The sequence below is a fragment of the Electrophorus electricus genome, chromosome 7 (assembly GCF_013358815.1).
Source record: "Electrophorus electricus isolate fEleEle1 chromosome 7, fEleEle1.pri, whole genome shotgun sequence".
In the NCBI taxonomy this organism is placed as follows: Eukaryota; Metazoa; Chordata; class Actinopteri; order Gymnotiformes; family Gymnotidae; genus Electrophorus; species Electrophorus electricus.
In genome coordinates, this window is record NC_049541.1 from 17,486,220 (window position 1) to 17,512,234 (window position 26,015).

The following is a 26,015-nucleotide window of genomic DNA, read 5'->3' on the forward strand; positions in this document are numbered from 1 at the left end:
TTGAAATTTTTAAAAATATCATACCCTACTTATAGCTGCATTCTTTCCTGAGTGCTGTGATGTGCTACTTGCCAAGTGCTTCTTAGGTTAGTTTCATATACCAAAGAACTGTGTCCTCTAACAAATTCTCTTGATTATTAAAGTTGTACCACATAAGGCCTGTCTCACCAAGCACGAATAAGTTGTGTAAAAATTTCAGAAGTTGAAAAGGAATATAGAACTGTATTAATGAGTGCTCACATTTACTGTAACACTTAACACCACCACCACCACTCTTCAGTAGGACTAGCTATGTGTCTTGACACACCAAAGCTTGACGCAGCTAAGGTTTGGACCCACAGCTGAAACACCTGTTCCTCTCTATTCTTCACAACTGGATGGAGCCACTATTGCCTTTTTCTCATCTTTCTTGCCAACATACATTGGAACTGGTCACTGTACAATTTGAACTCCATTAGGAGTAGGCTGAATTCCCAAGCCAGTTCCCCTTTTCATGTGTTGCTTTAGGAGAAGGATTGCAACTCAGATAGAATTAGTTTTTTCATGTGCATTATAAATGAAATGTGATGGGCTACATGAACTTGGTCAAGATCACAGGCAAAAGTATATGATTTGTGATTGATATTTAGACTTTGAGGTCATGAGCATATGTAGTCATACAAAAACATTTTTCATAAAAGACACAATTTACTAAATATCCAAATCAAAGTGTCACCAAATGACAGAGTGTCAGTCAATTCAGTGATTGTATTCAGGAATATTCAGGAATTAAAGTAATGAACATCATTGACTAAAAAACCTCCAGGCAGTAACCACCAAAAGCCTCCTCGTAAGTGGAGGCCCTCACTGTTTGTGAGATGGCACTTTCAAACTCAACAGTCCATAACTGTACTGATGTCTCAGTTAGATAAGAGCTCCTCAGAGGAAGTCTCTGACTTTAGTGTGAACAGGGAGCCAGAATCAGGCTCCCAGAAGTGTCTGAGCTTAATTAAGACCGGAGCTCCTTCCATCTCCTCAGCTTCCAGATGTACTGCTGATAAATTTTTGCTGAACTGGTGAGCCAAAGCAAACAGGTCTTAATTGAGAGAGAACAGAAGTTAGAAAAGGTAGAAGGTAGTGTGGCAAGATTTTAGCAAGCAACCCATCTGGATTTCCTTGCTTCAATGCTAGATGTTTAATCAGTGGTTTTATTTATTATACTTTATGAATGCTGTTGTTTTGGACATATAAGACTACTTAGATTATGTTTTACACTTTCCTATTGAAGGCTTAATTATTTTAATTGGTACATTTTCAAAGGCAAAGCAGTGGGTATATATAAATTCACAAATATGCTATGTGTAAATCTGCTGGGATGGTGCTAAATTGGTAATATTAATATATGTATCAAGTGAAACTGATGTCTAATGACTGGGCTGTGCATGCGTGTGTTTAGCTGAGGAAGAAGACCTTGGAGGTCAGCGTGTGGGACTATGACAAATGTTCCTCCAATGACTTCCTGGGAGAGGTGAGAAATCAGTTACTTTACACGGGTGCACACACACACACACACACACACACACACACACACACACACACATACAAACAGACATGCACCTCAATTCACCTCTACACCCAGATCCAGAATGTCGATTAACAAGATTGTGTTGCGTGGGGTAGGTGCTGATAGACCTGTCCAACACGGCTCAGCTGGATAACTTACCTCGCTGGCTGCAGCTGAAGGAGCAGAGCGAGGGGGAGCACCACCGCCGCTCGCACTCGGCCCAGGGCCGCCAGCACTCGACCAAACCGCCCTCCGGACACGTGTCCAAAACCTCAGGCCACGGCAGCCAGGACTCACCCAAATCCTCCGTCATTAAGAGCCGCAGCCATGGCATCTTCCCTGACCCAGGCAAGGGTAGGACATGATTCTGCCCCTCCTGCCCTCGCCGTTAGCACTCGCATTCTTTCCAGCCTGGCTGCCCTTCCTGCGCTTCTTGCCATCATCCCTCTCGCTCTGTCTTTTCTCCCTCTGGTCCTGTCCTCTCACTCTCTCTCCATCTCTGGCCCTCACTCTTTCTCTGTGTGGTCTATGTTATTCATTCATTGTAGCTTTGGCTTCATGCTATATCCATATGTGTGTTCAGCTCATAACAGCGCTGAGCTCTCCAGTGCTCCATGCTAGCCTACCGACACAAGGTGAGAAAGGGTTGCCCCACCAGGAAGCCACTCAGATCCTTAAGGTGGTCCTTACAATCACATTAGCCTTTCCAAATAAAACCATGACTATCAAAGTGAAAATCAGCAGGAAAGGGGGAAGAGCAAGAAATTAGAGGCTCGATGTGATGATTTGGTTCTGGTTGTTTTAGACACGCAGGTTCCCACTATTGAGAAATCTCACAGTAGCCCCAGCACATCGAAGCCATCTCCTTCCGAGGGCCAAGCCCGTTCCCATGGAACCCCTCGTGCTCATGGCAAAAGTGGCGCGGTCCGGGCGCCCCTCGACGACACCATGGCAACGGCTGAAGCTGCTGGCCAGCAGCACCGCCTCCAACCAAGTAAACGACGCAAATAAAGCCTCCACAGCATGGCTGACTTCACACTCATCTGTTCCTGCTTCCTCCTTCTGTTCCTTTTTTTTGGGGGGGGGGGCTCCCCCCATATTTTTATTTGTTTATTCTCTCCTTTGTTCTGGTCCCCTTGTTGTCACAGTGTGTTAATTTCGCTGCTTTCTCTCCTCTGTGTTCTCACCTGTACTGGAGACACTTCACTACTCTCAAACACACACTCGCACTTGCATTCACACACACACACACACACACACACACACACACACACACACACACACACACACACACTCACGGAGAGCCCTAATACAGTTCCTGCAATTATTCTAATCCAAAGAGTCATTCACTTAAAGGAATAAACATGTTTAAAGCTACAAATGTGCAAAAAAAGAGTTGACATAAATAAAATCTTTATTAATTAAGCCAGCAATAAACCATTAAACCAAAACATATGAAAGCAGACCAATAAAAATTCATTAAAACAATTATAAATTAATTAACAATAATATAAAGATCTAATGTCATCCACTCATAATCAGCATATATCTAAGCACAGCAGTAACCATTAATTGATGAAAAATAATTTTTTTAATCTAAAAAAGAAGTAGGAGTCCATGAAGCGCATCGGCCCGCAATACCCAACAGGTTTTTAACATCTTAGGGTTAGGGTTGCTTCCTAAGGCACAGGGGGCTGACCCTAAGGCAGAGGGGCTTGACCACCTCTCAAAGGATCTGACCTGGTCTTTCAGTGCCGTATCATGCAAGCTGTAATGGCAGGAGGCGGTCGGACCCAGGATGCCTGCAGGGGCACATGTATCTGCTGTTGGAACTAGGATTTGAACATTAACTGGTCCTGCACATGTTATTGTCAGATTAGGACTGGCTCAGCTGCAACTAGAAGCCTCATGCCAGCACGCAGCACCTTGAGCACCAAGGGCCTGTGATGAGCCAGCTCCTCCTCCCCTCCACCATGCCCACTCCCGCCCGCCGATGCCTACATTTACCAGACCCTTGTTCATCCTTTTGTCCCACTGGGTCGTGTGTTCAATTCTGAACGATGCCCAGCTTTCTCTGCGAATCCTCCGGCTCTGCTGAGCCGGCTGTGCATGTGGCCTTCACCCGCAGCCCCACCACATGCCTCCGCCCGCCTCCTCCTCTCTCCAAACAGCTGCTGCTGGCCCACATAGCTGCACCTCAGCGGACACGCTGTGCCCCCGCCTCCAGCCCCACTTGCCGCAGCCAGAGGGGCATGACCTCTGGCTGTGTGTGACAATTAAGTACAGTAAAAGGCTGGTGGTGTCCATGTTGTAAGGAGTTCATACTCTGAGTCTCCATCTCGTACCCCCTCCAACTCCCCCTTCCCTAACTTTCCCCAAACCCCTCCTTTTCCCTTACCCCTGCCCCTTCGGCTTGTACGTGGCCTCACCCCACCAAACCCCCACCAGCCAAAAATGGCCGCCTCTCCACGAGGCACCACAGACACAGCGTAGCGGGTGTGCTCACCATACAGAGAGCCCCGTCCAACGCGCCATCCAATGCGATTGCTGACGGCCATCACCTGACCCTCCGAAAAACCATGTCGGAAGAGCGGCCGAAGCTGGAAGGAGGTGAGAGTTGATCATCTTGAGCAACTGCAGAAATCGGAGAGAGAAAGAGAGAGAGAGAGAGAGAGAGAGAGAGAGAGAGAGAGAGAGAGAGAGAGAGAGGATGTTGAGTTACTAACGCACACCTACAGAGAGATGAAGGGGCCTACACAATGTGCCACTCCACAGATAATTCATGCAGCGAGACTCAGTCTTCTTCCACAGCCTACCAACGTGCTTCACTAAAACCAGAAGATCAATACGGATTCCAATAGATTGTCCCCTGGCTCAGTGCTTCTGCTGTTGCCATATAGAGAGCTTGGGGGGTGTCTCAGGCTTCTTTACACCACCTCACTTAGAAGTCGTTGCCTGGCATTAGTGAAGCTCTTGGAGCCAGCGTTGGGGAGTCTGTGTAGGGAAGGCTGTGCGCATGAATTATGTGTCGTGCCAATTCATGCATTCCACCTCACACCATCACCCATCACTCAGTCATGTACAACCACATTCAGCTCTATATAAGGATTAATAGGGAACTTAAATTCACAATTGCTTAAATATGATTAATAATAATTAACCGCAGTTTAAATAGTATTACACACACGAACCAGATTTAGGCTAATGTGATCATTCAGGATATACACACAAGTTGCTAATCCACTGGAATTACTAATTAATTCTTTAATGATTTTTTCTGTCTGTCAGTGCTTCTACTGTTCTTCAGTGTTTTCTGTGCATATCTATGTCCTGTAAATCTTTTGTATTATGTTGTAATGTGGCTCTCTAACTGTTAGTAATATCGGCTAAGAGAATGTGTGTGTGGGTGTGTGTGGGTGTGCTTTATGATATATATGTGTACACGTCTGTGTTTACGCTGCTCATATTGCATAGAAGGCAGCTGGCAAGAATATACAAGCAGAATCTGTCCTGGAGGGCCTGTTTGTGCACTATTCTAAATGTTTTTACATCCTTTTTGTTTGGTAATAATGTCTTAGGCCGATGGTAGTTGTTCATTCTGGAGGATAAAATAATTGTGTAACTCATAGTATACTCTCAAAACAGTATCCCGCAGCCATAGATCTGCTGATGCTCCTGTTACTGCAGCCTCATTGGACAGTGGTTTGAATGGCAGTGCCTTCAGCCTGTTGGAAGAGGAGGATGAGACCAATGCAGTGGACAGTGCCATATTCCAAGTTCCTAGATTGTAAGTTTGCACTTATTTATAATGCAGTAAAATGTATGTATGTTACTCTCATTCTCAGTTATGCAATCACACCCTTATTCTATTGCTGTAATGTGCTAAACCTGTATATGGTAAATGGATTGTAGTGGTAGTCATCTGTAAAGCATTTCTATTTGACCTAATATATTATTTAAGTTGTTCAACCTTTTACTGTGGTTCTCTTCAATATAATTTTATTTTGTCAAGCTTATTTGGCTCGTTTGTTCTTCTTTCATACAGTGGAAAAATTCCAAATGGCACAGATGTAATAAAGTCATTACATGGAGATTCAGAAGGTGAGCATGTGAGTGTGTGTGAGTGTGTGTGTGTGTGTGTGTGTGTGTGTGTGTGTGTGTGTGTGTGTGTGTGTGTGTGTGTGTGTGTCATTCAGCCTCTGAGTGTTTTTGTTAGTAATGGCAGCACAGTCATGAGTCATCTGTCACTCTTAGAATGCAGCTAACAGTGTTCTATGTGATTTATGTACATGACCGCAAACACACACACACACACACAGATAGAGAGAGAGAGAGAGAGAGAGAGAGAGAGAGAGAGAGAGAGAGAATTTAACAAATATTTTGTTGAATCAAAACAATATTTTCCAAATATTTTTATTTGATTATGTTTTTGTTCCACAATGACAAATTACTTTCAGAATTTGGTATTCACATGTACTTTGATTGCATTCACCAAATGGTTATCACAACACAACATTCCCTATAAACAAGCTAACACTCTTTTTATTAACATTACAGTGGCACTTAATATTTCTGCTCTGACAGCGTCATAGGAATATGACTCATGAACTCCCAACATCAAGAGAAGTTTTTTTCTAAGCTATGAGATGCAGGATTCTGGGTAACATGAAGGCAAAGGTCTAAAATTGAAACTAAACTGTGCCCACTATAATATTCTTTAAGTTACACACAGACACATACATGCAAAAATGTCATGCTGTCCCTGCCTCCCTAATAAATCCATAGACATTGAAGTCTTAGGAGACATTTAATTTAGTTGTCATGGTTACAAACACAGCAAAAAATACAGCTGTGCTCTCTTTCTTTTGAGAGACTTCCTGACTGAATCTAATCTGACTGTGTGCTCTCTCCCTCGCTCTCTCTCTCTCTATCTATCTATCTATCTATCTATCTATCTATCTATCTATCTATCTATATATATATATATATATATATATATACACATACATACACACACACACACACACACACACATTCAGTGTGACTGCATTTGATACTACTTGTCTAGATATTATTCTACACATCCTGTTTCTCTGGAAATCTTGTATTTTTTTACTACCTCCCTTTCTCCACCAGTTTTTGTTCTATGACATATATGGACCTCTCACTTTCTATATATGTAAACACTGCTTTTGCACCTTAAATATATATATGCACACACGCGCACACACACACACACACACACACACACACACACACTCCACTTTGCCAATATATAGATATAGATAGATATATATATACACACACTGTAAACACAGTCTTGGGAGAGATGTATGTAGGGTGTGGGTGGGATCATGTAGGCACATTGTTTATTTACATCTGAGGGCGGAAGACTGAGTGAGGTACTATATACTTTGTATTGTATCATTTATACAGTACTGTATAATTTGTACTGTATAATAAACACGTCCAATCATAAAATAACCAGTGTATTGATTCCTTTAAGTGAGAATTCCCCAGGAGGACTAGTGTTTGATAGCTAGCCTTGATGAATCATATGTCTCAAATGATAGTAATTTATGAGCTCATTTACAGTAGGCAGAATCGAAAGGTGATCACAATGGCTAATATTCTGGACAAATATGTTTCACTGTTATAAAAAAGTTATTTTAAGTCAGACTGAACAATGAATCAACACTCATAGCATTAAAACACATGTTACACTGGATAATGAAATATGGGCATGCCATAATTTCTGTGACTACATTTGATGCTACTTGCCTAGATATTATTGGCTACATTTGATGCTACCTGTCTAGGTATTATTGGCTTTAGGGTATTAAAGGACAAGCATCTTCTTTAGTCTGTTTGCAAAGTGATTAATATAAATACATGGAAAGATGTTTCACGCCTTCCCATCTCTTATAGATAGCCAAATTTCTAATATATTTGTATACATTTGAAATTGTAATATATTTACTGCCTGTCAAAAACTATGAACAAATTATAGATGAGGTTTGTAATGTATGCCAACAATGCCAGAATTGTTCCTTAAAGCTTTAACAAGGTTGTTAACAAATAGCCAAATGTACCAAAACTGAGAAATAAGGGCAGAAACGGTGAGAGGCTGTAGTAACAGCAGGCCTCAATTAAGGGAAGACAGAAGGGTGTGATAAGGTAATTACTACTGTGTGTGTGTGTGTGTGTGTGTACGCGTGTGCGTGTGTATGCGCGTGCGTGTGTGTGTGTGTGTGTGTGTGTGTCTAGGTAAAACCCAGGTGATGGGGGAGATAAAGATTGCTCTGAAGAAAGAGATAAAGACTGAGGGGGAGCACCTAGTCCTGGAGATCCTACAGTGCAGAAACATCACCTACAAATTCAAGTCTCCTGACCACCTGCCAGGTGACAGATGAAAAGTGCAAACACATAAATGATCGCATGCATACACACCTACACACATCCTCACTGATGCTATTTTTTTTACAGACCTGTACGTGAAGCTCTATATTGTAAACATAGCCACTCAGAAGAGGATCATTAAGAAGAAAACTAGGGTTTGTCGTCATGACCGTGAGCCATCCTTCAACGAGACCTTCCGCTTCTGCATGAACCCCACTGGACATTCCATTCAGGTGAACTAAACATATACTGAATACATTTACTAAACACATTTATAGAACACAATCCATTCAGGTCACCTACACATATAATGAACACATACTGATCACATTTTCAGAACACATTCCATTCAGGTGAACTACACATGCAGTATACATTACTCATTAACTGAACACATTCAATTCAGGTGAACTATACATATACTGAACACAATAGCTAAACACATTAGATTCAGATGAACTGTACATATATGGAATACTTTTACTGAACCCATTGCATTCCATTCCACATTGAACACATTTACTGAACCACAGATTTGCTGTAGAACATTCATCTAACATTTTCTTGTTTAATTCTGTATGTTGAGCAAAGTAATAGAGGGTGCATTGGTTGTGACTTAGTGCATTAAGGCCACTGGAGGTGTTCAGTCAGTACCAGCTGCCTCCAGACTTTTTCTGACACTTAACTCCACAGCATCCTTAAAGAAATGCCACATTTTGTCTTCCCTGCAGCTCTTCCTGGTCTCAAATGGGGGCAAGTTTGTAAAGAAGACTCTGATCGGTGAGGCTTATGTGTGGCTGGACAAGGTGGACTTGCGTAAGCGAGTGGTCAGCTGGCACAAGCTGTTGGCCACCTCAGCCCAGATCCACTCCTAGACGAAGCGGAAGGCAGAACTAGAGAGGGCGGACCAGGAACAGTAGTCTCACGTTCCCCAGCACGATTTGTGACTCTCAAAGGACAAAGCTGAACAAGAGAAGCTGACATGCAGAGGGCTTTACTCACAAGCATTCATCACACTGAGTGAGCAGCTTAATTATTGAAGGGTGGGGTGGTTGGATAAGCAGTGCACTGTGCACAAGAGCATTTCCTGCACTGACATTGAAAACATTGGGCTTTGGTATATCTTAAAACAAAGTGGAGGGAATGATGGAGGGGCCTAGTGAGGGCAGAGGTGACCCAGCATTCACCAGATACCCACACTTGCATATTCACACATACACACCATTACACTCACCTACAACACTCACTTATCCATGTGTGTATACATATGTTGTTACTGGGCCATAATAGAGTAGGGATCCGACAGAAATTCTTATATTCTGTTTTATTATTATTATTGTTATTATTATTATTTTGACTGCCAAGTCCAGGTCCTGGAATTCCTCATATAAAAAAAATCACTGTATCAATGCTCTCTTAGAAAAAGGTTTTATTTATGATTGTTTACAAAATGGTAGGCAAAGACTTGTCATATATTATTTTTGTATGATAGATTTAGATTCATTATTAAGAGATATTTATCACTATACATTTGTCATCTCAGATGTTATAATGTGTTGGAAGAAGAGATATATGTGGATTTAAAGTATATTTTGAGATATTTTATAGATATAGATTTAAAGGACTGAAATATGATTTATTGGATGTAGTGGAAATGCTTGTGGCTGATGTATACTCATATTTCCTTGCACAGAAATAGCACTGACCTCCTCCTCTGTGGCTTTCACTCTGTATTTGGTTGAGCTAAACTGCTCTAGAAACCTACCATTCTGTGGAGATCAGGCTGGCATATTAATTGAGCCTGAACTGTTATTAATGAGGGAAATTTCTGTTCTTCTTCTGATGTTATAACCTCATCTGAAAAATCAGATCAGATTTCTAGTTAGTTTAACCCTTGATAATAATGTTTCATAATTGTTGCCATAAGATGTTGCAAGCATTCCAGTTGTGAAGTCCAGCACTAATTACCTAGATGTTTTGCACCTTCTCTCTAGCATGTCTGGAATGTAATGGTTGGTAGTTGTTGGAAAGATTTTTTTTTTTTTTTCAATTATGGAACAAACAATTATCCCATTGGAAACTGTATCCCACTGGAAACTGTATCACTGTATATTTTACTGTTGAACAGTTTTCTCCAAAGTAAATTATTAAATAAGATTCCCCTATTGAATATGTCCAGCTGATCTAAAGTCCTTAGATGCAGTGTTTATGTTTGTAGGTCAAAGTCCTAAGAAAAAATAATCACATTAATTGTGTATGTCTGCTTAAAAAAACCTTGATCTAAACCCAGAGTCCTGTTGTTTTGAAACTGTTGCTGGATGCAGAATGCAGAGCTGTGCATTTAGATAATGTGCCATTATTTGTTGTTTTTTGTCATTTTTAAATGTATTTTATAATTTTTACATTTTTAAGCCTTTTAATTCAATTGACTTTAAAACTTTGTTATTGGATGCTATACCCATTATCCCAAGAGAACGCCTTGTAGCCATTAACCTGGATATTGAAAAGCCAGACTCATCACAATATCCATACATTTCATTTGGTTGTGCAGGGTTACACATATGAAGGCCTGGTTATGGGGAACTTTTAACCTGTGCCAAATTTTGACCAAATCCACAGGTTCTATATAAGCAATTCTATGCAACCTAAATGCATCTGGTATATCTACTATTTAGTTGACAGATGAGGCATAATGAATGCGAACTCTTTTTTACATTTTTGTATGCTTTTTTCATGTATATTTGTTTGTTTTAGGTTGATGCTTGATCACAAAAAAAAATTAATGCTATTTTAAAATTATGTTATGATATGCAACATTAAAAAATGAAGATAACACATCAAACCTTTACATTCCATCCAAGAGCTAGTTTGTGAGTAAGATCTGATGTACATAAATTATGATAAATATTGACATTTTGTTGTGTGGTGCACAATGTATATTGTGTGTTCACAAAATTTTAATGAACAGGGTCTCCAATGTTTATTCATGAGCCCCTTTACTCATATAGTCATATAAAGCAGAACCCAACTCAGTTTACAATCTGACATGTATGGACCTTTTTTTTAATTTATGTAAAATATGTGAAAAAACTCCACCCCAAAAAAAGAGGGTTTCATGTACTTAAAAAAAAGTCCATGCATACATTTTGTTTCTCTTTCCAAACTTTAATATTCATATCAACACTTCTCCATTGCATAACATTACCCCAACTTTACCACTGACATATGAAAATAAATATTTCTTATCTTGTAAATAAAACAACCTTTCTTTTCTACAGATAGGAGCTTATATTAATTTTCCAGTTTGACACAGAGCACGTGTGAAGGCACAGAGAAGGGATACTGAGACTCTCTTGATCTGTGTGCATTCCTCTCAACACATGCACTAGTGGAAAGATAATCGCCATGCTTGCCTACAACAAAACTGGACTTAACCTGCACAAGAGACACAGAATCTAATCATGTATAGAAATGAACTAAAGCTGACCCTGTCCACTCAAGTAGTATCAGGAGACCTGTGATGTACTCACTTTGGATGTTGCATGTTTTGTTAGTGTTTTGTTCATACTATTTTTGTGTCCAGATTCTATTCTACAACAAGAAAGGCAACAAGACTATGGGAAAATTGCTACAATTATTATCTTAAGATGTATGCTGACTGTACAAAGATATGCTTGTATAATCTGTCTGGTTTTCCACTCAATGTAATCTGAAAAACAAACAAAAAAAATAATGTCATGGTTTTTGTGGTTGTACACAAACGGTATTAATAACTTATGCAAATTGTGCTGTAAAAAAGGCTGTTGCCCCAAGTCTAAATATTAAATAATATATGTAAAATTCTCAGGGAGATTGAGTCTGATTTACAATCACACGTTAAATTTCCACAGCTTTAGAAATACATTAATAGTCAACAATAGAAATGCTAATGTCAAAAGAAGTAAAATGTGGCTTTAACAAATTGAGAAGTAATGAAGTACATATACAGTCAAGTACATTCTTTAGGTATTTAAACTTTACCTGAGTTTATTTTTGGAGACTTTCACATCACTATTTCACATTAAGACTTTATACTTTTTACTCCACACATTAATACAACTCCCATTGTTCCTCATTACTTTATAAAAAAAAAAAGGAAATATATAAACGCCATCTGATAATGATGATGATGCCCTTTCAAACTAAAGGTCATCTATCAGGGCACTACATCTGTTTTACTCCGCAAATTTGCTTTGTTCAGCAGAAGCCTAATTGCTTGGCGAACCATTGCAGTTTTATTAGTTTTTCAAATCACTCAAAAAAAAAAAAAAAAAAAAGTTATCTAATTTATTTTATCTATTTTATCACTGAAACAGAAAGAAACGTGAATTTTGATCATCTGTCTAACAATATCTCAATATACCTTAAAATAGTTAGAATTCAATAGTAAAATATGGATACTTGGGCGTCATTGCTAATTTAACACCCCCCCCCCCCCCCCCACCCATCCACCCCACCCCACCAAAAAAATTACAAACAATTGGTTTTCCTCCCGTTTCGAATTATGCAATAACCAAACTAAATCTATTACTTTTTACTTGCATCTTAAAAAGTTTACTTTTGTACTTTAACTCAAGTAAAAATGTAAATGAAGTAGGTCTACGTTTTTCGTATAATATTTCCCATGGGTAACTTTCACTCTAGGTTTCTGTACTTCTTTCACCACTGGTATGGATCATTGTGTTGTTCCAGAAGTGGATCTTTAATGCACTGAGTAGTTTTTAATTTTGATACGAAACTTCTAAAGGGCCTTATTTGAAACGCTCCTTCAAGCATACACGTCCAGCACGCCAAAAATTGTAGACACACGGGACCGATACAAAAGCGGCCTTTTGTTGTGTGTCAGTGTTTTAACTTTCCTTGAAAATAAATTTTGTAAGAAATAATACGTTTGGGTCAGGCAGGTAAAAGTAATTATACAAAGATAAACAGGCTGTCCATATTTCCACTCTTATAAAAGACATACCTGGAAGGTATGTAAGCCTATTTGCGTTTTGGTGTAAAGTCGCTTTCTCGAGTCATTCGTATTTACGTTTTAGTTGTTGCAGATGCCTACTCGATGGGCAATTAATCACGCGATCGATTTGAACCAACGAAACAGTCAAGGGGGAATAATAGATAGCTTTACACCAGCACATATAGTCATGAGGTATAGCAGGTGTATTTGAATCTTTTATGTGACATTGTTTTACGAAAGAAAACCTCGACTTTTACATTGAAGGAGAATGTACCCGCGGACATTTACAATAACCCGTATCGATGTTGATGCTAGCTTCACATCTGCACCCATCATATCAACAAAATATGAAATTAGAAAGTTGTGTGTCGTACAACGGCTAGATTACTAACACTTTACGGGATTAATTGAAATAAATGGATGAAGAAAACATGTTTAAACTCTTAATAAAGTTAACCCAAGATGGACATATGTGCATGATTAGAAATATACTAGAGGGACAAAGTGAAATTAAGAAATGTATAAATGCACATTTAGGAAAATCTGGAGATACTCTGTTGCACTATGCGGCGCGACATGGGCATTTAGATATTCTGATGTATTTCGTTGAAAAAATGGGCATGGACATCGAGTTGTACAATAATGATTACAAGAGGGCTTTGCACGAAGCGTCTTCCATGAGCCATCGGACATGCGTTCAATATCTTGTAGACAAGGGAGCAATAATTGACTGTCTAAAGAAAGCAGATTGGTAAGTGAAACGTAGATAAATTGTCTTGTGGTAAACATAGCAATAAATGTCGCCGTCTGTTATGAGGGGTCGTTGAACCCACCTGGGCATCGCCTTCGATAGCTCAGTTGGTAGAGCGGAGGACTGTAGTGGTTGTTGCTGGAATCCTTAGGTCGCTGGTTCGAATCCGGCTCGAAGGACGGCATGTTTTTTCTCTTTGGACAATGAGGTAAACGGCTTTAACTTTGTTCCTTAGGACTCCTCTCATGATGGCTTGCACCAGACGGGACCTTGAAGTTATCCAAGTGCTTTTGAATCACGGCGCTAACCCAACTCTTCAGAATAAGGATGGCTGGAACTCGTTCCACATTGCATGCCGAGAGGGGGATGCAGCTGTGATACAGTACCTACTGCTGGTCAGACCTGAGGTGTGGAGAACGGAGAGCAAGACCCGCCGGACACCACTACATACTGCTGGTAGGCCAGGAGGAGTTATGGGACAGTAAAGAAAATAATGTTATGCTCCTAAACAAATCCAATTTAATAATTGGTAGAGAAGTTGGCTAAAAATATTACAGTAATAAAGAACTTCAGAATGATGTAACAGAGCTACCTTTACTGAGCATTAGTTTAGGTTTAGATTATTTAATGCAAGTGACACTGAAACTGCTATTAACATCTTTGTATAGTCTCATGAATCAGATGCTTGCTGATTGATAAACTGATGAGGTGTTTTTGTTGTTGTTTGTTTGTTTGAATCATAACTCCTCACCTAGCTATGCATGGCTGTCTAGAAGTTGTGGAGATTCTTCTCAAGAGGTGAGCAAAGATTCTGCTTCGGTATGTGTGTATGTATGTTTATATATATATATATATATATATATATATATATATATATATATATATATATATATATATATATATATATATATATATATATTTGGTTATATTTGGTTTGAGGTGTGTGAGTCTCTTAAAGAGCATACTGTATGGGAAAATATTTGCATTCCAGGTGTGCTTATAAACCCAATGAGAGAGACAGCTGTGGAGTTACTCCATTTATGGATGCTGTGAGAAATGGACAGCTAGCTGTAGCGAAGCTGCTTCTGGAGAGGCACCAAGTAAGATGGAGATTATTTAACTGGAACATTTATTTAACTGGAAAATACATTTTAGTGAGTGTGTGTGTGTGTGTGTGTGTGTGTGTGTGTGTGTGTGTGTGTGTTTGTGTGTGTAAAGGCCTCGCCCACTGCTGTAGATATTCTAGGAGCACAGCCCTTACACCAGGCCTCTGTGACAGCCAAAGATGAGGCTCTGTGTTTCCTTGTACAGGATCTCAGCATAGACGTGAACACAAGAGCCACAAATCTGGAGCTTACAGCCCTACATTATGCTGCTAAGGTAAATTTCTGTTTTTCTGCCACTTACTACATTAACAGAAAAGGAGATCATAGGTATAAGTCAGAAACTTTTTTAAAGGAAAACTTGCTCTTCAAGAATTGCATTGTAATCTAATAATCTTTATGGGGAAGTGCTATAGGAATACTTACCCCACAGCTGGTGTTTATCTGCAGGAGGGTCATACAAACACTATAAAAACACTGCTGCAGTTGGGTGCTGATCTTCATGCAAAAGATAATAAAGGAAGATCAGGTAAGAAACAACACCCACGATCACATGACTGTTATCATATTACACACTATCAACAATTTTTTTTTTCTTCATGTCCTTAAATATCTCTAGGCCCAAATATGATAAGCCTGGTAAAAAAAGACAAGGAAGTTCCCCCAAACTTCTAATTGGTTTTGTTCAGTGGAATATGTCTGCCCCTTCCTATTTAGTAATTGAACTAATCAGCATGCTTTCATAATATAGAGACGGATCTGTTGATGCTGAATAAAATTTGTGTTATTTGAGAAAAGCCCAATTGAATCTGTAGAACAAGGTGAAAATGTGCATGAATTAGGATAGCTATTAGCAGGCTAAGATATGCTTTACTGATGTATGCATGTATTTAGTACCATCAAAGGTAAATAAATCACTACACATTATTAAAGACACATTGCAGACTTCTAAATATTTTCTCTAATTCCTAGCTTTACACATGGCATGCATTGGGCAGCACGCAGCCGCAGCCAGAACTCTACTGCAGCTGGGACTCATGGATGCAGTGGACTTCGCGGGTACAACGGCCAGGCAATATGGCAAAAAATCAGATATAACCAAGTTGTTTGATAGCCTTGAAGAGATACAGCCTTAACAGATGGTTCTAAAAACACTTATACTAAATAGATTTGCAAAAAGATCTTTGCAAATATATTTGGAATAAATCAAGTGTAGAAATGTGCAGACTTTTCCTTTTGTTTTCCTTGAGAAAAGCTATTTCAGCACCACTTCCTATTTAAGCAAGGGGTCTGAAGATTTTGAATGAAATAAAATTAAACTGAACGCCGTTTTGTAGCCACTTTATTGCAATAATCATTGGCACTTAGCTAGGGTAGGCATCATACTTGGCAGTAAAAAAGTAACTAATGCTTTATTAATCTTGCACTTAATAAATCTGACTGGGTAATTTAAAGTGCGTAACAAATATGCATTACATATTATTGCCGCATATGCAGTTTAAATATATTTTTGGGGAAAGCCTGTTGTGCTGGCGTAATGGTGAAGCAGGAGAGAAGTATATGAATTGAGGAAAAAAAATAAAGAGAGAAATATATTCAGAAATAGTTTCCCTCTTTAGAATATTTATATTTTTATTTTTTGTTAAAGGCTAAGCACCGGCTAATGGACCTCCCTTAAGATTCGACATTATCTTAGCTACTGCAAAAATGGATATGTGAATTAAAATGAAAATAACATGTTAACTTATTTAAAATTGACGGAAAAACCCGATGTCACTCCGGAAATTCCAGAAAGTTTCCGAGTGACATCACCGGTGGACAACAGTGAACAACGCCGCGATCAAACATCATTATAACTGACTTGGATTACGAATTTTCCAGTGGGAATTATATTTTTTTAGCCTTAAAATGTATGCATTATCATTACCTTCTCTTCTGCGTGGCTGACTTCAGTGAATTTCTAGTGCTAACTCTACATTGAAAAACTTTAGTAAACTGACAGAATGTTAGCTAACAACTCAGCTGTTTGGATATATGCTGGATCAGAGTACGCTAACTAGCTAAATAAGGAACATGAGAAACTTCACACAGCTATTAATGACATTAGCTATCTAGCTAAACGCAAATATTCAATTATCGTTATTGTTGTAAAAGCGATCTACGTTGAATTCACATTCATGTCTAGTATGGCACCAAGCTTAGCAAGGCTGTCTAATGTTAGCTAATGTCAACGAAATGAGCGAAGTAGTTTCACTTACCCTGTTTACTTACATACACAAAGAGGCTCTTGAACACCTCTCTTTCTTTACATGTCCATATTGTTGGAAAAGAAGCAGTCTTAAGGTCGTGTGAGCCCGGCTTTTCACATCCCATAGTTGTTATAAAGCAGTACAGATAATGGAGTAAGCGGATGGTCTTTTTCAATGTTGACGAATTTTGTCCAGTTTTTGGATATTTTGGGATCTCTGGGCTATTTGTGCACGGAGTCCCACTGTACATTGACTCATTGCAGCCAAAGACAACACCCCTTTTTGTAAATTTGCACATTTTGCATCACCTACAATTAAACTTTTTGAGTTGTTGTTCACCATCTACGTCACACAGATGACGCTTATGACAAATTCCTTAGACAGTGGGTGAGGCAGAACAACAATTATCTAAGCATATTCCTTGAGTTTGTAAAAAAAAAAAAAAAAGTTTACTAACTATGGACGATCACAAGACAGAAACTCGGCTTTCGCTGTATTTATGTTTTGTACGTTCATATTAGCTTGTGCTTTTAAATTAAATTGCCTTTAAATTACATTTTGACGTACACGACTGTCTCCGCCCACGTCGTTCAGCCAGCCTGTGTGACGTACACGACTGACTCCGCCCACGTCTTTCAGACAGCCTGTGTGACGTACACGACTGACTCCGCTCACGTCGTTCAGACAGCCTGTGTGACGTACACGACTGATTCCGCCCACGTCGTTCAGCCAGCCTGTGTGACGTACACGATTGACTCCACCCACGTCGTTCATCCAGCCTGTTTGACGTTACGCCGCTTCTTTCATTTCCAGCTTTGTAGATCTCCATTTTCTTTAGGCCGTCTTACAGGAGAAAGGGGATTAAACTCGTGAAAAAAATGAATGAAGAATACGACGTTATTGTTTTGGGAACTGGACTCACGGTATAGGTTTATTTAGCTTAGATTTAAAATGTATTATCTGCATGCTCTTTTGTATTATATATTGGTTTCGTATGCGCTGAGCCTGACAAGCTAACGATAGCTATGCTAGCTAGCTAATGTTGGGCGATCTGATAGACGACAGATTGTTAGGCCTCGCAGCTAACGCAAGCTAATTTATTTTCCAGATTTTTCTACCTCTTGAAATCCTAGCTGGTTGGCTAATATTGATAGCTAGACTCGATCCCTCGTCTTGTTGACGTGTCTGCAGTCTTTTATCGATGCAGTTTTACAGGGAAGTTGGAAGATTTGGTTGCGTTACTAGGGTGTTAGCTAGCTAGGGGGCTAGCTGGCTGTGTGGCTAACAGCTAGGTTAGATGGCCCGTGGATATGTCGAGAAACACGATCTTGAGTTGTAAGTGATCAGGGTCCATCAGTTCTAAATATTTTGCAATTGGCCACTGGTGTGTGCATCACTAAAGCGGCGCAAGTTAAAGTTAGTTTAACTTGCGATGAGCTTAATTAAAATTAGCTAATAATGTTAGTTAAGATAACTAGCTACCGTTAAAGTAGTTAAACTATCAATATAGGAAACATTTTACGGTCTCTACTCAGTTAATTAACAGTAGCTAGCTAGTTAACTAACTTGATTTGGTTGGGGATTTACACTTACATTTTTCTAGGTAACGTTACCCATGCTATACCTGTGCTGTACGTAAGGTTAGCTGTCGTAACTCATAATGTTTAACAAGGTTCAATACACAACCGCACCCTCCTTCAGTATTTATCCTTACTAAATAGCAAATCTAACCCGGTTCATTTAATAATGGCAAATGTAGCCGTCTTTGCTAATAGAGCAGTCTGTTTCTAGGAGAGGACCACATTTTGATCCCAGTAACTGTGCTAACTTCATTTAGATTATGCTATAGGTAAACTCCCCAAGTTTTCTTTTCTTATAGCAGCACCGGACGTAGCAAAGAATGTTATATACTCAGCACGGAATTAACTGATGAATAATGCAAGATTGTGCAAATCATAGACAGCCAGTGTATCTTTACTTGGATCTTGCAGATCTACTATGTCAGGGGAAAAGCTCGTGATGAGAATGAGCCTAGTTGCTGTGCATTGCTTTGAGCGATGTTCAAGATCTCCTGTCTATAACAGTAGTTGACAAGGATCATCATGCTTTTTTTAACTGGGGTTGTAGTCAAGTAGGTGTTTTTAATCGTCAGTGTATTACAGATTTTAATTTCATCAAACTAATTTTTGATATGACATCAGTCAGGCCTCTGAGTGTACTATATATAAACAGGAAAGAAGTGGGGAATCTGGAGAAACAACTTTATTGTAGTGTCTTAATGTTTCTAGTTAATGCATTGGCATGGCGATGCAACAATGAGGAAGTGAAAGTCTAACATTGTTAATTTTGAAAAACTAAGAAACTGCATTACTAATACAGGCAGAGTTGTACCAGATCATTCAATCACTAAAATGTACTTACTCATTTATCTTAAATTCCACATAGATGTGAAACTAAGTACTGTTTAGTACAATTTCTCTATATTGCATTCACATGCTTTGGTAATTTTACATCTGTCTTCCTACATGGGCATGTAGGGCACATTTTGCTGTTAAACACATCATACCGTTTCTAGAGTGTAGTTTGTATTGCTTAATGTTTTCCTGTCTCTTTCTTTGCTCTTCCACAGACTGAGCTACAGAATGACTGACATCTGTCTTTGTAATGACATTTATTATTTAAAGGGCTTTATTACACATTCCTTAGTTCCCTATTATTTTCCCCTCATACAAAATGTCCATCTTAATGTAAATTCATCTAGTGGGATAAAGCAAGTTATTATTGAAAATAGTTCACCTTTAGAGTATTCCACAGTGAAGGAACGTGAGGCAGTCAAGAAGAAAAGATCAGATGAACACAGAGAGAGTTGAGTGACAGTTTTTAGAATAGCAACCCATTGCAGATTTTGACATGCTGATTTTATGCTGGGATTTGGGACTGGCTGACAGGCAGCCCAGCATTGCCAAGCTTGTGGGTCCCAGCAGGGAGTCAATGACATGAAAAAAGGAGTTGAAATGTCAGTTTATCTAAGAGTGTAGGACCTTTTCATGTGACTGACTGAAGCTCATCGTCCCTACATGTTTTTGGGGTATCTCTTAATACAATGCATTGGAATTGTCAATGCTGGGCCACTTGTGCCAGTATCTTGAGTTACTGTAAGAGGTGGAGTTCATTTCTTCCTGTTTACTCTGAGAATGTGGCCTTAAGACTTGGATGTGAGTCTGTACTTGGCTCTAAAAATATTTACCATCTTGACTGGAAAACAAATTTGCATTTGTTATAACTAACTACAATTCTACCTCACATGCTTACTCCACAAAGCAAGATGTCTTGGTTGTCTTTAGGTTAATCCGTCAGCAGTTGCAGACTTGGGCAGGTTTATTTGAAATGAGTTGTGTGGTCGTGTGATGCCTCAATGGCAGTTGACTCAGCTGTATTGCGGAGATGAGTGATTGATGTTTTAGCTCCGAGGTGAGACATTGATTTTGATCTGAAGTCAGGGACGATAACCACCCTTTTAGCACAGCAGTTTGAAGCCACAGATGCCAGAGAAAGACACGACCAGTCAAGAAGGATGATTCTGGTTTTGAGAGTGTTTCTGTGTTTAGATACTTTAGGGGCAGGGGTGAGGGATGTGGGCTTCTGGCACAGGCTGAATATGAACAAAAGAATGGCCAACGAAGACTGGAACAACACGCATTAGCTTCATATCCTGTGCCACAATGAGGCTCAGTATGCAGTGAAACTGTTGTCATCCCTAGCAGGGCTTTGGCACTACTGGACTTGCTGCTGCTGTACAGCTGGGCTTTGTTCAAACTTGGGCTTGGCCTACATATTTTCTAATGTTCATACCTTGGCTGGCTTGCTTTTTTAAAGGAATCCTGCTGGTGGTGTGTAGGCTACATGCCTGCAATGATCCCCTGGTGTGATTTGACCTGATAGCTTCAGACAGCAAGGCTTTCTGAATTATATCAAGCAATTATGTGACAAGTAAATGCACTGTTCTTTTTGTAAAGAAGGCATTCTGCATGCTCTGTTTAAAGTCCATTCCATCACATGACACTAAGGTTCACTTCTACAACTACAATTAATCGCATTATGGCTTTGGGGAAGGCGAGGAAACTTTCAGTCTTCCCTTCATGTGCTTATTTGTTATTTCCTAGGCTGAGAAAATGGGCCTCATTTTAAATGATGGCACCCCTTCAGTCAGTTTTACTATCTGAAGCCAACGTCTTGTTTACTTCAAGAGGTGACTACGTGAGTGGGGCTGTACTGCGGCCCATGCAAATTCTTGCCCTGAAGCTGAGCATATGAAGTTGACTCAGGAATCACACATTTTGCCATCTTTGATTTTTTTTTTTCTTGCTTTTTCCTTATTTCTTTACTATTCCTTATTTTTTATATCCTAATTTCTTTACTACTATTTCCTTTCTACACAGTTGTGCTTACAGTAAAAACAAGCCCTCCACCCTGTTTCTTTTTTTAATTTCTTTTTTTATAACCATCCAGGAAATGAATCACTTTAATAGGTCACACTACATGAGTTAGTATTTCATGTAATAATACAGCATGGATTGCATAGAGAGAGCCAGCCCCTCCATGAAGAAGCAGAAGCATCAGTAGTCATTCTCTAGTGTCGGTTGTTGTAGAAGAAGTGAAATTTCTATTGGGGCGTACACACAGTTTAACATCTTAAATTTGTCATTTGTAGCCTGGCACTCACATAGGCAAGTGCAGTGAATTTCACCTTTTTCCACACATCTTTTTTAAAAATATATATAATATACCTGTTCAGAATAAGAGGTCACATCCTGGCATCCTGCAGTATGTGCGTGAGAGGACATGAACATGAATCTTACTTGCTATGCGCGTTTCCTGCAGGAATGCATCCTGTCGGGGATCATGTCTGTGAAGGGGAAGAAGGTCTTGCATATGGACAGGAACTCCTACTATGGAGGAGACAGCGCCTCCATCACCCCTCTGGATGATGTAAGGCCTTCAGACAACCCTAAAGCTGTTAAGGAGATAGCTTAGCCAAGAAAATTCTATGACTAGCAAATAGTAGTCATGTGAAACAATTGGGATCACAAACTACACACACACACATATACATACTGTGTGTGTGTGTGTGACTTCCACCCTTAGTTGTACAAGCGCTTCAGCCTACCCGGCAGCCCTCCTGAGTCAATGGGGAAGCCCCGTGACTGGAACGTGGATCTCATCCCCAAGTTCCTCATGGCCAATGGTGAGAAGTGACCAGCCCCTCCTGCACAGTTCCACATACTTGTACCAAGGGGATCTGCAGCCCTAGGCAAACAAATCCGATTCATGTTCTGGAAAACTGCAAGTGCTGCCACATCCAAGAACTATGCTGCTCCTGTTGCCTAGCAGTCAGTTATGTCTTAACACTTATGCTATCTGGCGGGTTATTCATACCTTTGAGGGAGGATCATACTAATGAATAGGCAAAAGGACTGTGCTGTAATGGTGTGATTCCAAATTTTTGTTATGTTGATATTAGTTATGTCATGGAAATATTTCTTACATTTTTTGGGGGTCGGTGGGGCGTTGTATTTTTGTTTTGTTTAGGTCAGCTGGTGCGTATGCTGCTTATCACACAAGTAACCCGTTACCTGGACTTCAAAGTGATAGAGGGAAGCTTTGTCTACAAGAAAGGTGGCATCTACAAAGTGCCCTCCACCGAGACTGAGGCGCTGGCTTCTAGTAAGTGAGCTTTCAAGTTCTACAACATGGTTGACAGGTCAGTGCCCTCGCCTGCGTATTCTTGATTGTGAAAGACTGACAGCTGCAGGCATTATGGAGAAAATGCCCAGTATACCTTGTGGTCTTTGATACAGTGCAGTCAGAAGAGACCAGGTTCAGGAATTTGATTTGGTTTGGGTCAGTGATGAAGGCAAAAAGTGAGTGTGTGTCTTTAATTCTCTAAACAGTCAAAAAAGACGTTGAGGTCCTAAAATGGGCTCCTGCTAAGGTTGGTTTTGGTATTGCTTCCTTTTTTATATGCAGCACACAGCAGAGTGGTTAGATTATTTTTGTGTGGTAAGTGTAGTTCCTCTCCTATCCTCAATTAGCTAGAAAGTTCCTTAAAATTGTTAGCATCTGATGTGCTACCCAGTTTCACCCAAAGTACACGGCCTGTTATTGAGGAAAAGGATCCGATTCTGTAGCCTAAGATCCAGGTACCACTTGTAAGGTTCTCTTTGCCCTCCTAGGCCTTATGGGGCTTTTCGAGAAGAGGCGGTTTCGGAAGTTTCTGGTCTTTGTGGCCAACTTTGATGAGAACGACCCCAAGACAATGGAGGGTGTGGACCCCAACAAGACCTCCATGCGTGAGGTTTACAAGAAGTTTGACTTGGGGCAGGATGTCATAGATTTCACAGGCCATGCCATTGCTCTCTACCGCACAGATGAGTAAGTCATGTACAATATCACTCAACCATCTAAAGATAGAAAAGTGAAAGACACTGATCCTAGTTGTTGGCTGTTTTTCCACCAATGAAAATGTGTTCTATCTGTGCCACCCCCTCTCTGTAGCTATCTGGATCAGCCGTGCATAGAGACGATAAACAGGGTTAAGTTGTACAGTGAGTCCTTGGCTCGATACGGCAAGAGCCCCTACCTTTACCCTCTGTATGGCCTGGGAGAACTCCCCCAGGGTTTCGCCAGGTCAGCCTCTTCTTCACCTCATGGGCATTGCCATTATTATATGAATAATATGGTTAAAGCACTATTTTATAGAGTTAGAAGACACCAGTTCAATATATTTGGATGTTATCCTTTACTTTTTTTCAGGTTAAGTGCCATCTTTGGAGGAACCTATATGCTGAACAAGTCAGTTGAGGAGATCATCATTGAAAATGGCAAAGTGGTGGGCGTAAAATCAGAGGGAGAGGTGAAATTTTTTATTTTTATTTATTTTTTATTTTTTTGCTAAACTGTGACCATCATTATTAAGTCCCAGAAAAGCCTTTTCTGTCAGCTCATGATAATACACCGAGGTTTTTGATTCATACTAGAGTCTACAACCAGCCTGCCTGGTTATTTAGCCAAGTCTTAATTTACTGAAATCTACTGAAATGTAGCATCTCCTTAAATGTCCGGGTGGTGTGGTTTGATGCCTGTCGTCAGATTGCCCGCTGCAAACAGCTGATCTGCGACCCCAGCTACGTAATGGACCGTGCAAAGGTTGTGGGCAAGGTGATCCGAGCCATCTGCATCTTAAGCCATCCTATCAAGAGCACCTCGGATGCCAACTCCTGCCAAATCATTATACCCCAGAATCAGGTCAACAGGAAGCATGGTGAGGCATGCAGGAAATAACATCACTGCCCAAGGGCCCTGTTCATATAGATTCTTATTCAGTGTTGGATATTGGGCTTTGTTGCTTCCCATATGCAAATGATGGCACTCATTTATCTGTGGGGCTTGTGTTGTAGATATCTATGTGTGTATGATCTCGTATGCACACAATGTGGCTGCCCAAGGTAAATACATAGCCATTGCTAGCACCACTGTGGAGACTAACGACCCTGAGAAAGAGATCAAACCAGCGCTGGATTTGCTGGAGCCTATTGAACAGAAGTATGTAGTGTGCGTGTGCGTGTGCGTGTGCGTGCGTGTGTGTGCGTGTGTGCGTGTGCGTGTGTGCGTGTGCGTGCGTGTGCGTGCGTGTGCGTGCGTGCGTGTGCGTGCGTGCGCGTGCGTGTGTGTGCGTGTGTGCGTGCCCGTGCCCACGTGCAGATATGAATCAGGATGTGACTTGTATTGAGATGAAAGTAATTTCTTTCTTTTAAGTCTGCTCTTTGTTCAATCCATAGATTTGTGAGCATCAGTGATCTCTATGCTCCAACTGACTTAGGAGCTGAGAGTCAGGTTAGTCTTTAACAGGGGTCCTTCTCTGATGCCTAGTCTTGGGAGATTTTCAGTTTTTGTGTTGGGTTCTTTTTAAATCTAATTACTTGAATAATTTACTTATATTAATCAAATGCGTTAATAATTTAATACATTGACAAAGAATGTTAAATGTGCCAGAACGTCCATATATCTCAGCTGGGAATAATAAATAGTAAACATTGTGTGTTTTGGACTCAGGTTTTCATCTCTCGCTCATATGATGCTACAACCCACTTCGAGACCACCTGTGATGACATCAAAGACATCTACAAGCGCATGACTGGCACAGACTTTGACTTTGCCGAGATGGAGCGCAAGAAAAATGACATCTTTGGTGATGGAGCTGACCAGTAACCTAGCACGACCTAGGCACTGTTGAATATCGCATTCAGAGGATGGTAATCTTAAGGAAAAAAGAAAATATGAAAAAGAAGAAAAAAGGTAACCAAAGTGGGCTAGCTAATGATTTCAAGTATAAGTTTTTGCCCATAAAGGAGTTTCATGTATACAGTTACAAATTTAGCATATAAGGGGGCGGGGGGAGCGCTGGCAGTGTGCTTGTATAATCAGGTTATGAGACATATTGCACTGATAGTTGGTTGACGATCTGTATATGGTTACCATCATGTCATAGTGTTGTCTCCCTGCTCTGTCAGGGCAGCCATATAGTCCAAAGATGCCAAATGATCAGATGTTTTCAAGTGACATTAAAGCCACAGCTAAAAGACATTACTCAACAAGTATTTTTTTGTAATTATGTCCAAAAGCTAAAAGATGTCATAAGCAGAAGTGACTGGGGGGAAATATAAAATGGTCTGTTTGACAAGGTTGTAAAAAAAAAAAAAAATCAAACTTTGAGAACCTCAAAGGAATCAATGCATTGCTTTTTTTCCTAAGGTTTTGGTGCTTTGGGGAGTTATTGAACTGTAGCTAGCAATGTATATCCAAAACTTACTTTGCAAATGTAAGGGAAGTATCAAGCACACACAATGTATATAATCCTCTTTTCCTTTACATAACGCTTGTCCAGTCACTGATTATATACACATTTAACTATATG

At 40.0% G+C, this 26,015-nt stretch overlaps 3 protein-coding genes and 1 non-coding gene across 10 annotated transcripts in view; all 4 read left to right on the forward strand.

Moving 5' to 3' along the window:
- Positions 1-10,112, forward strand: part of pcloa (piccolo presynaptic cytomatrix protein a) — a 44,382-nt gene extending 34,270 nt beyond the window's left edge. For 3 of the 6 annotated variants that reach the window (XM_035527954.1, XM_035527955.1, XM_035527957.1), the window contains 9 exons: positions 1,436-1,507; positions 1,660-1,897; positions 2,349-2,537; positions 3,992-4,153; positions 5,189-5,330; positions 5,589-5,644; positions 7,811-7,945; positions 8,030-8,175; positions 8,674-10,112. In XM_035527954.1, coding sequence (XP_035383847.1) covers positions 1,436-1,507; positions 1,660-1,897; positions 2,349-2,537; positions 3,992-4,153; positions 5,189-5,330; positions 5,589-5,644; positions 7,811-7,945; positions 8,030-8,175; positions 8,674-8,817 — 1,284 coding nt within the window. In that variant the 3' untranslated portion in view covers positions 8,818-10,112. The remainder of the gene's footprint in view (positions 1-1,435; positions 1,508-1,659; positions 1,898-2,348; positions 2,538-3,991; positions 4,154-5,188; positions 5,331-5,588; positions 5,645-7,810; positions 7,946-8,029; positions 8,176-8,673) is intronic. The other 3 variants (XM_035527956.1, XM_035527958.1, XM_035527959.1) reach the window with 3 other exon arrangements.
- A 2,803-nt stretch (positions 10,113-12,915) lies between these two features.
- Positions 12,916-16,116, forward strand: ankrd16 (ankyrin repeat domain 16). 2 transcript variants are annotated; one of them, XM_027020229.2, is made up of 7 exons: positions 12,916-13,689; positions 13,925-14,145; positions 14,445-14,487; positions 14,681-14,789; positions 14,908-15,069; positions 15,243-15,321; positions 15,765-16,116. In XM_027020229.2, exons 1-7 carry the CDS (start codon positions 13,355-13,357, stop codon positions 15,926-15,928), a joined length of 1,113 nt encoding a protein of 370 aa, XP_026876030.2. In that variant the 5' UTR covers positions 12,916-13,354; the 3' UTR covers positions 15,929-16,116. The 2 variants fall into 2 exon arrangements, with proteins under 2 accessions (XP_026876030.2, XP_026876031.2); XM_027020230.2 differs by having other exon boundaries at positions 12,917-13,689; positions 15,001-15,069.
- On the forward strand, positions 13,782-13,868 carry trnay-gua. The gene is given in 2 exon segments: positions 13,782-13,818; positions 13,833-13,868. It is a non-coding gene; the product is annotated as a tRNA-Tyr (tRNA).
- A 1,698-nt stretch (positions 16,117-17,814) lies between the features above and the next one.
- On the forward strand, positions 17,815-25,802 carry gdi2 (GDP dissociation inhibitor 2). Its single transcript, XM_027020267.2, has 11 exons — positions 17,815-17,964; positions 21,923-22,030; positions 22,187-22,286; positions 22,631-22,765; positions 23,275-23,473; positions 23,597-23,728; positions 23,855-23,954; positions 24,191-24,362; positions 24,499-24,643; positions 24,880-24,934; positions 25,154-25,802. Exons 1-11 carry the CDS (start codon positions 17,920-17,922, stop codon positions 25,307-25,309), a joined length of 1,347 nt encoding a protein of 448 aa, XP_026876068.2. The 5' UTR covers positions 17,815-17,919; the 3' UTR covers positions 25,310-25,802.
- Positions 25,803-26,015: the final 213 nt, after the last annotated feature.

What these genes read in the sequence shown, in the direction of transcription:
- ankrd16 (XM_027020229.2), top strand. Translation starts at nt 13,355, where the DNA reads ATGGATGAAGAAAACATGTTTAAACTCTTAATAAAGTTAACCCAAGAT. An exon ending in GACACCACTACATACTGCTG is followed by an intron (nt 14,146 to 14,444) that starts GTAGGCCAGGAG and finishes CTCCTCACCTAG; the next exon opens with CTATGCATGGCTGTCTAGAA. An exon ending in CCCTACATTATGCTGCTAAG is followed by an intron (nt 15,070 to 15,242) that starts GTAAATTTCTGT and finishes GTTTATCTGCAG; the next exon opens with GAGGGTCATACAAACACTAT.
- gdi2 (XM_027020267.2), top strand. Translation starts at nt 17,920, where the DNA reads ATGAATGAAGAATACGACGTTATTGTTTTGGGAACTGGACTCACG. An exon ending in CCATCACCCCTCTGGATGAT is followed by an intron (nt 22,031 to 22,186) that starts GTAAGGCCTTCA and finishes TTCCACCCTTAG; the next exon opens with TTGTACAAGCGCTTCAGCCT. An exon ending in CTGGAGCCTATTGAACAGAA is followed by an intron (nt 24,644 to 24,879) that starts GTATGTAGTGTG and finishes TTCAATCCATAG; the next exon opens with ATTTGTGAGCATCAGTGATC.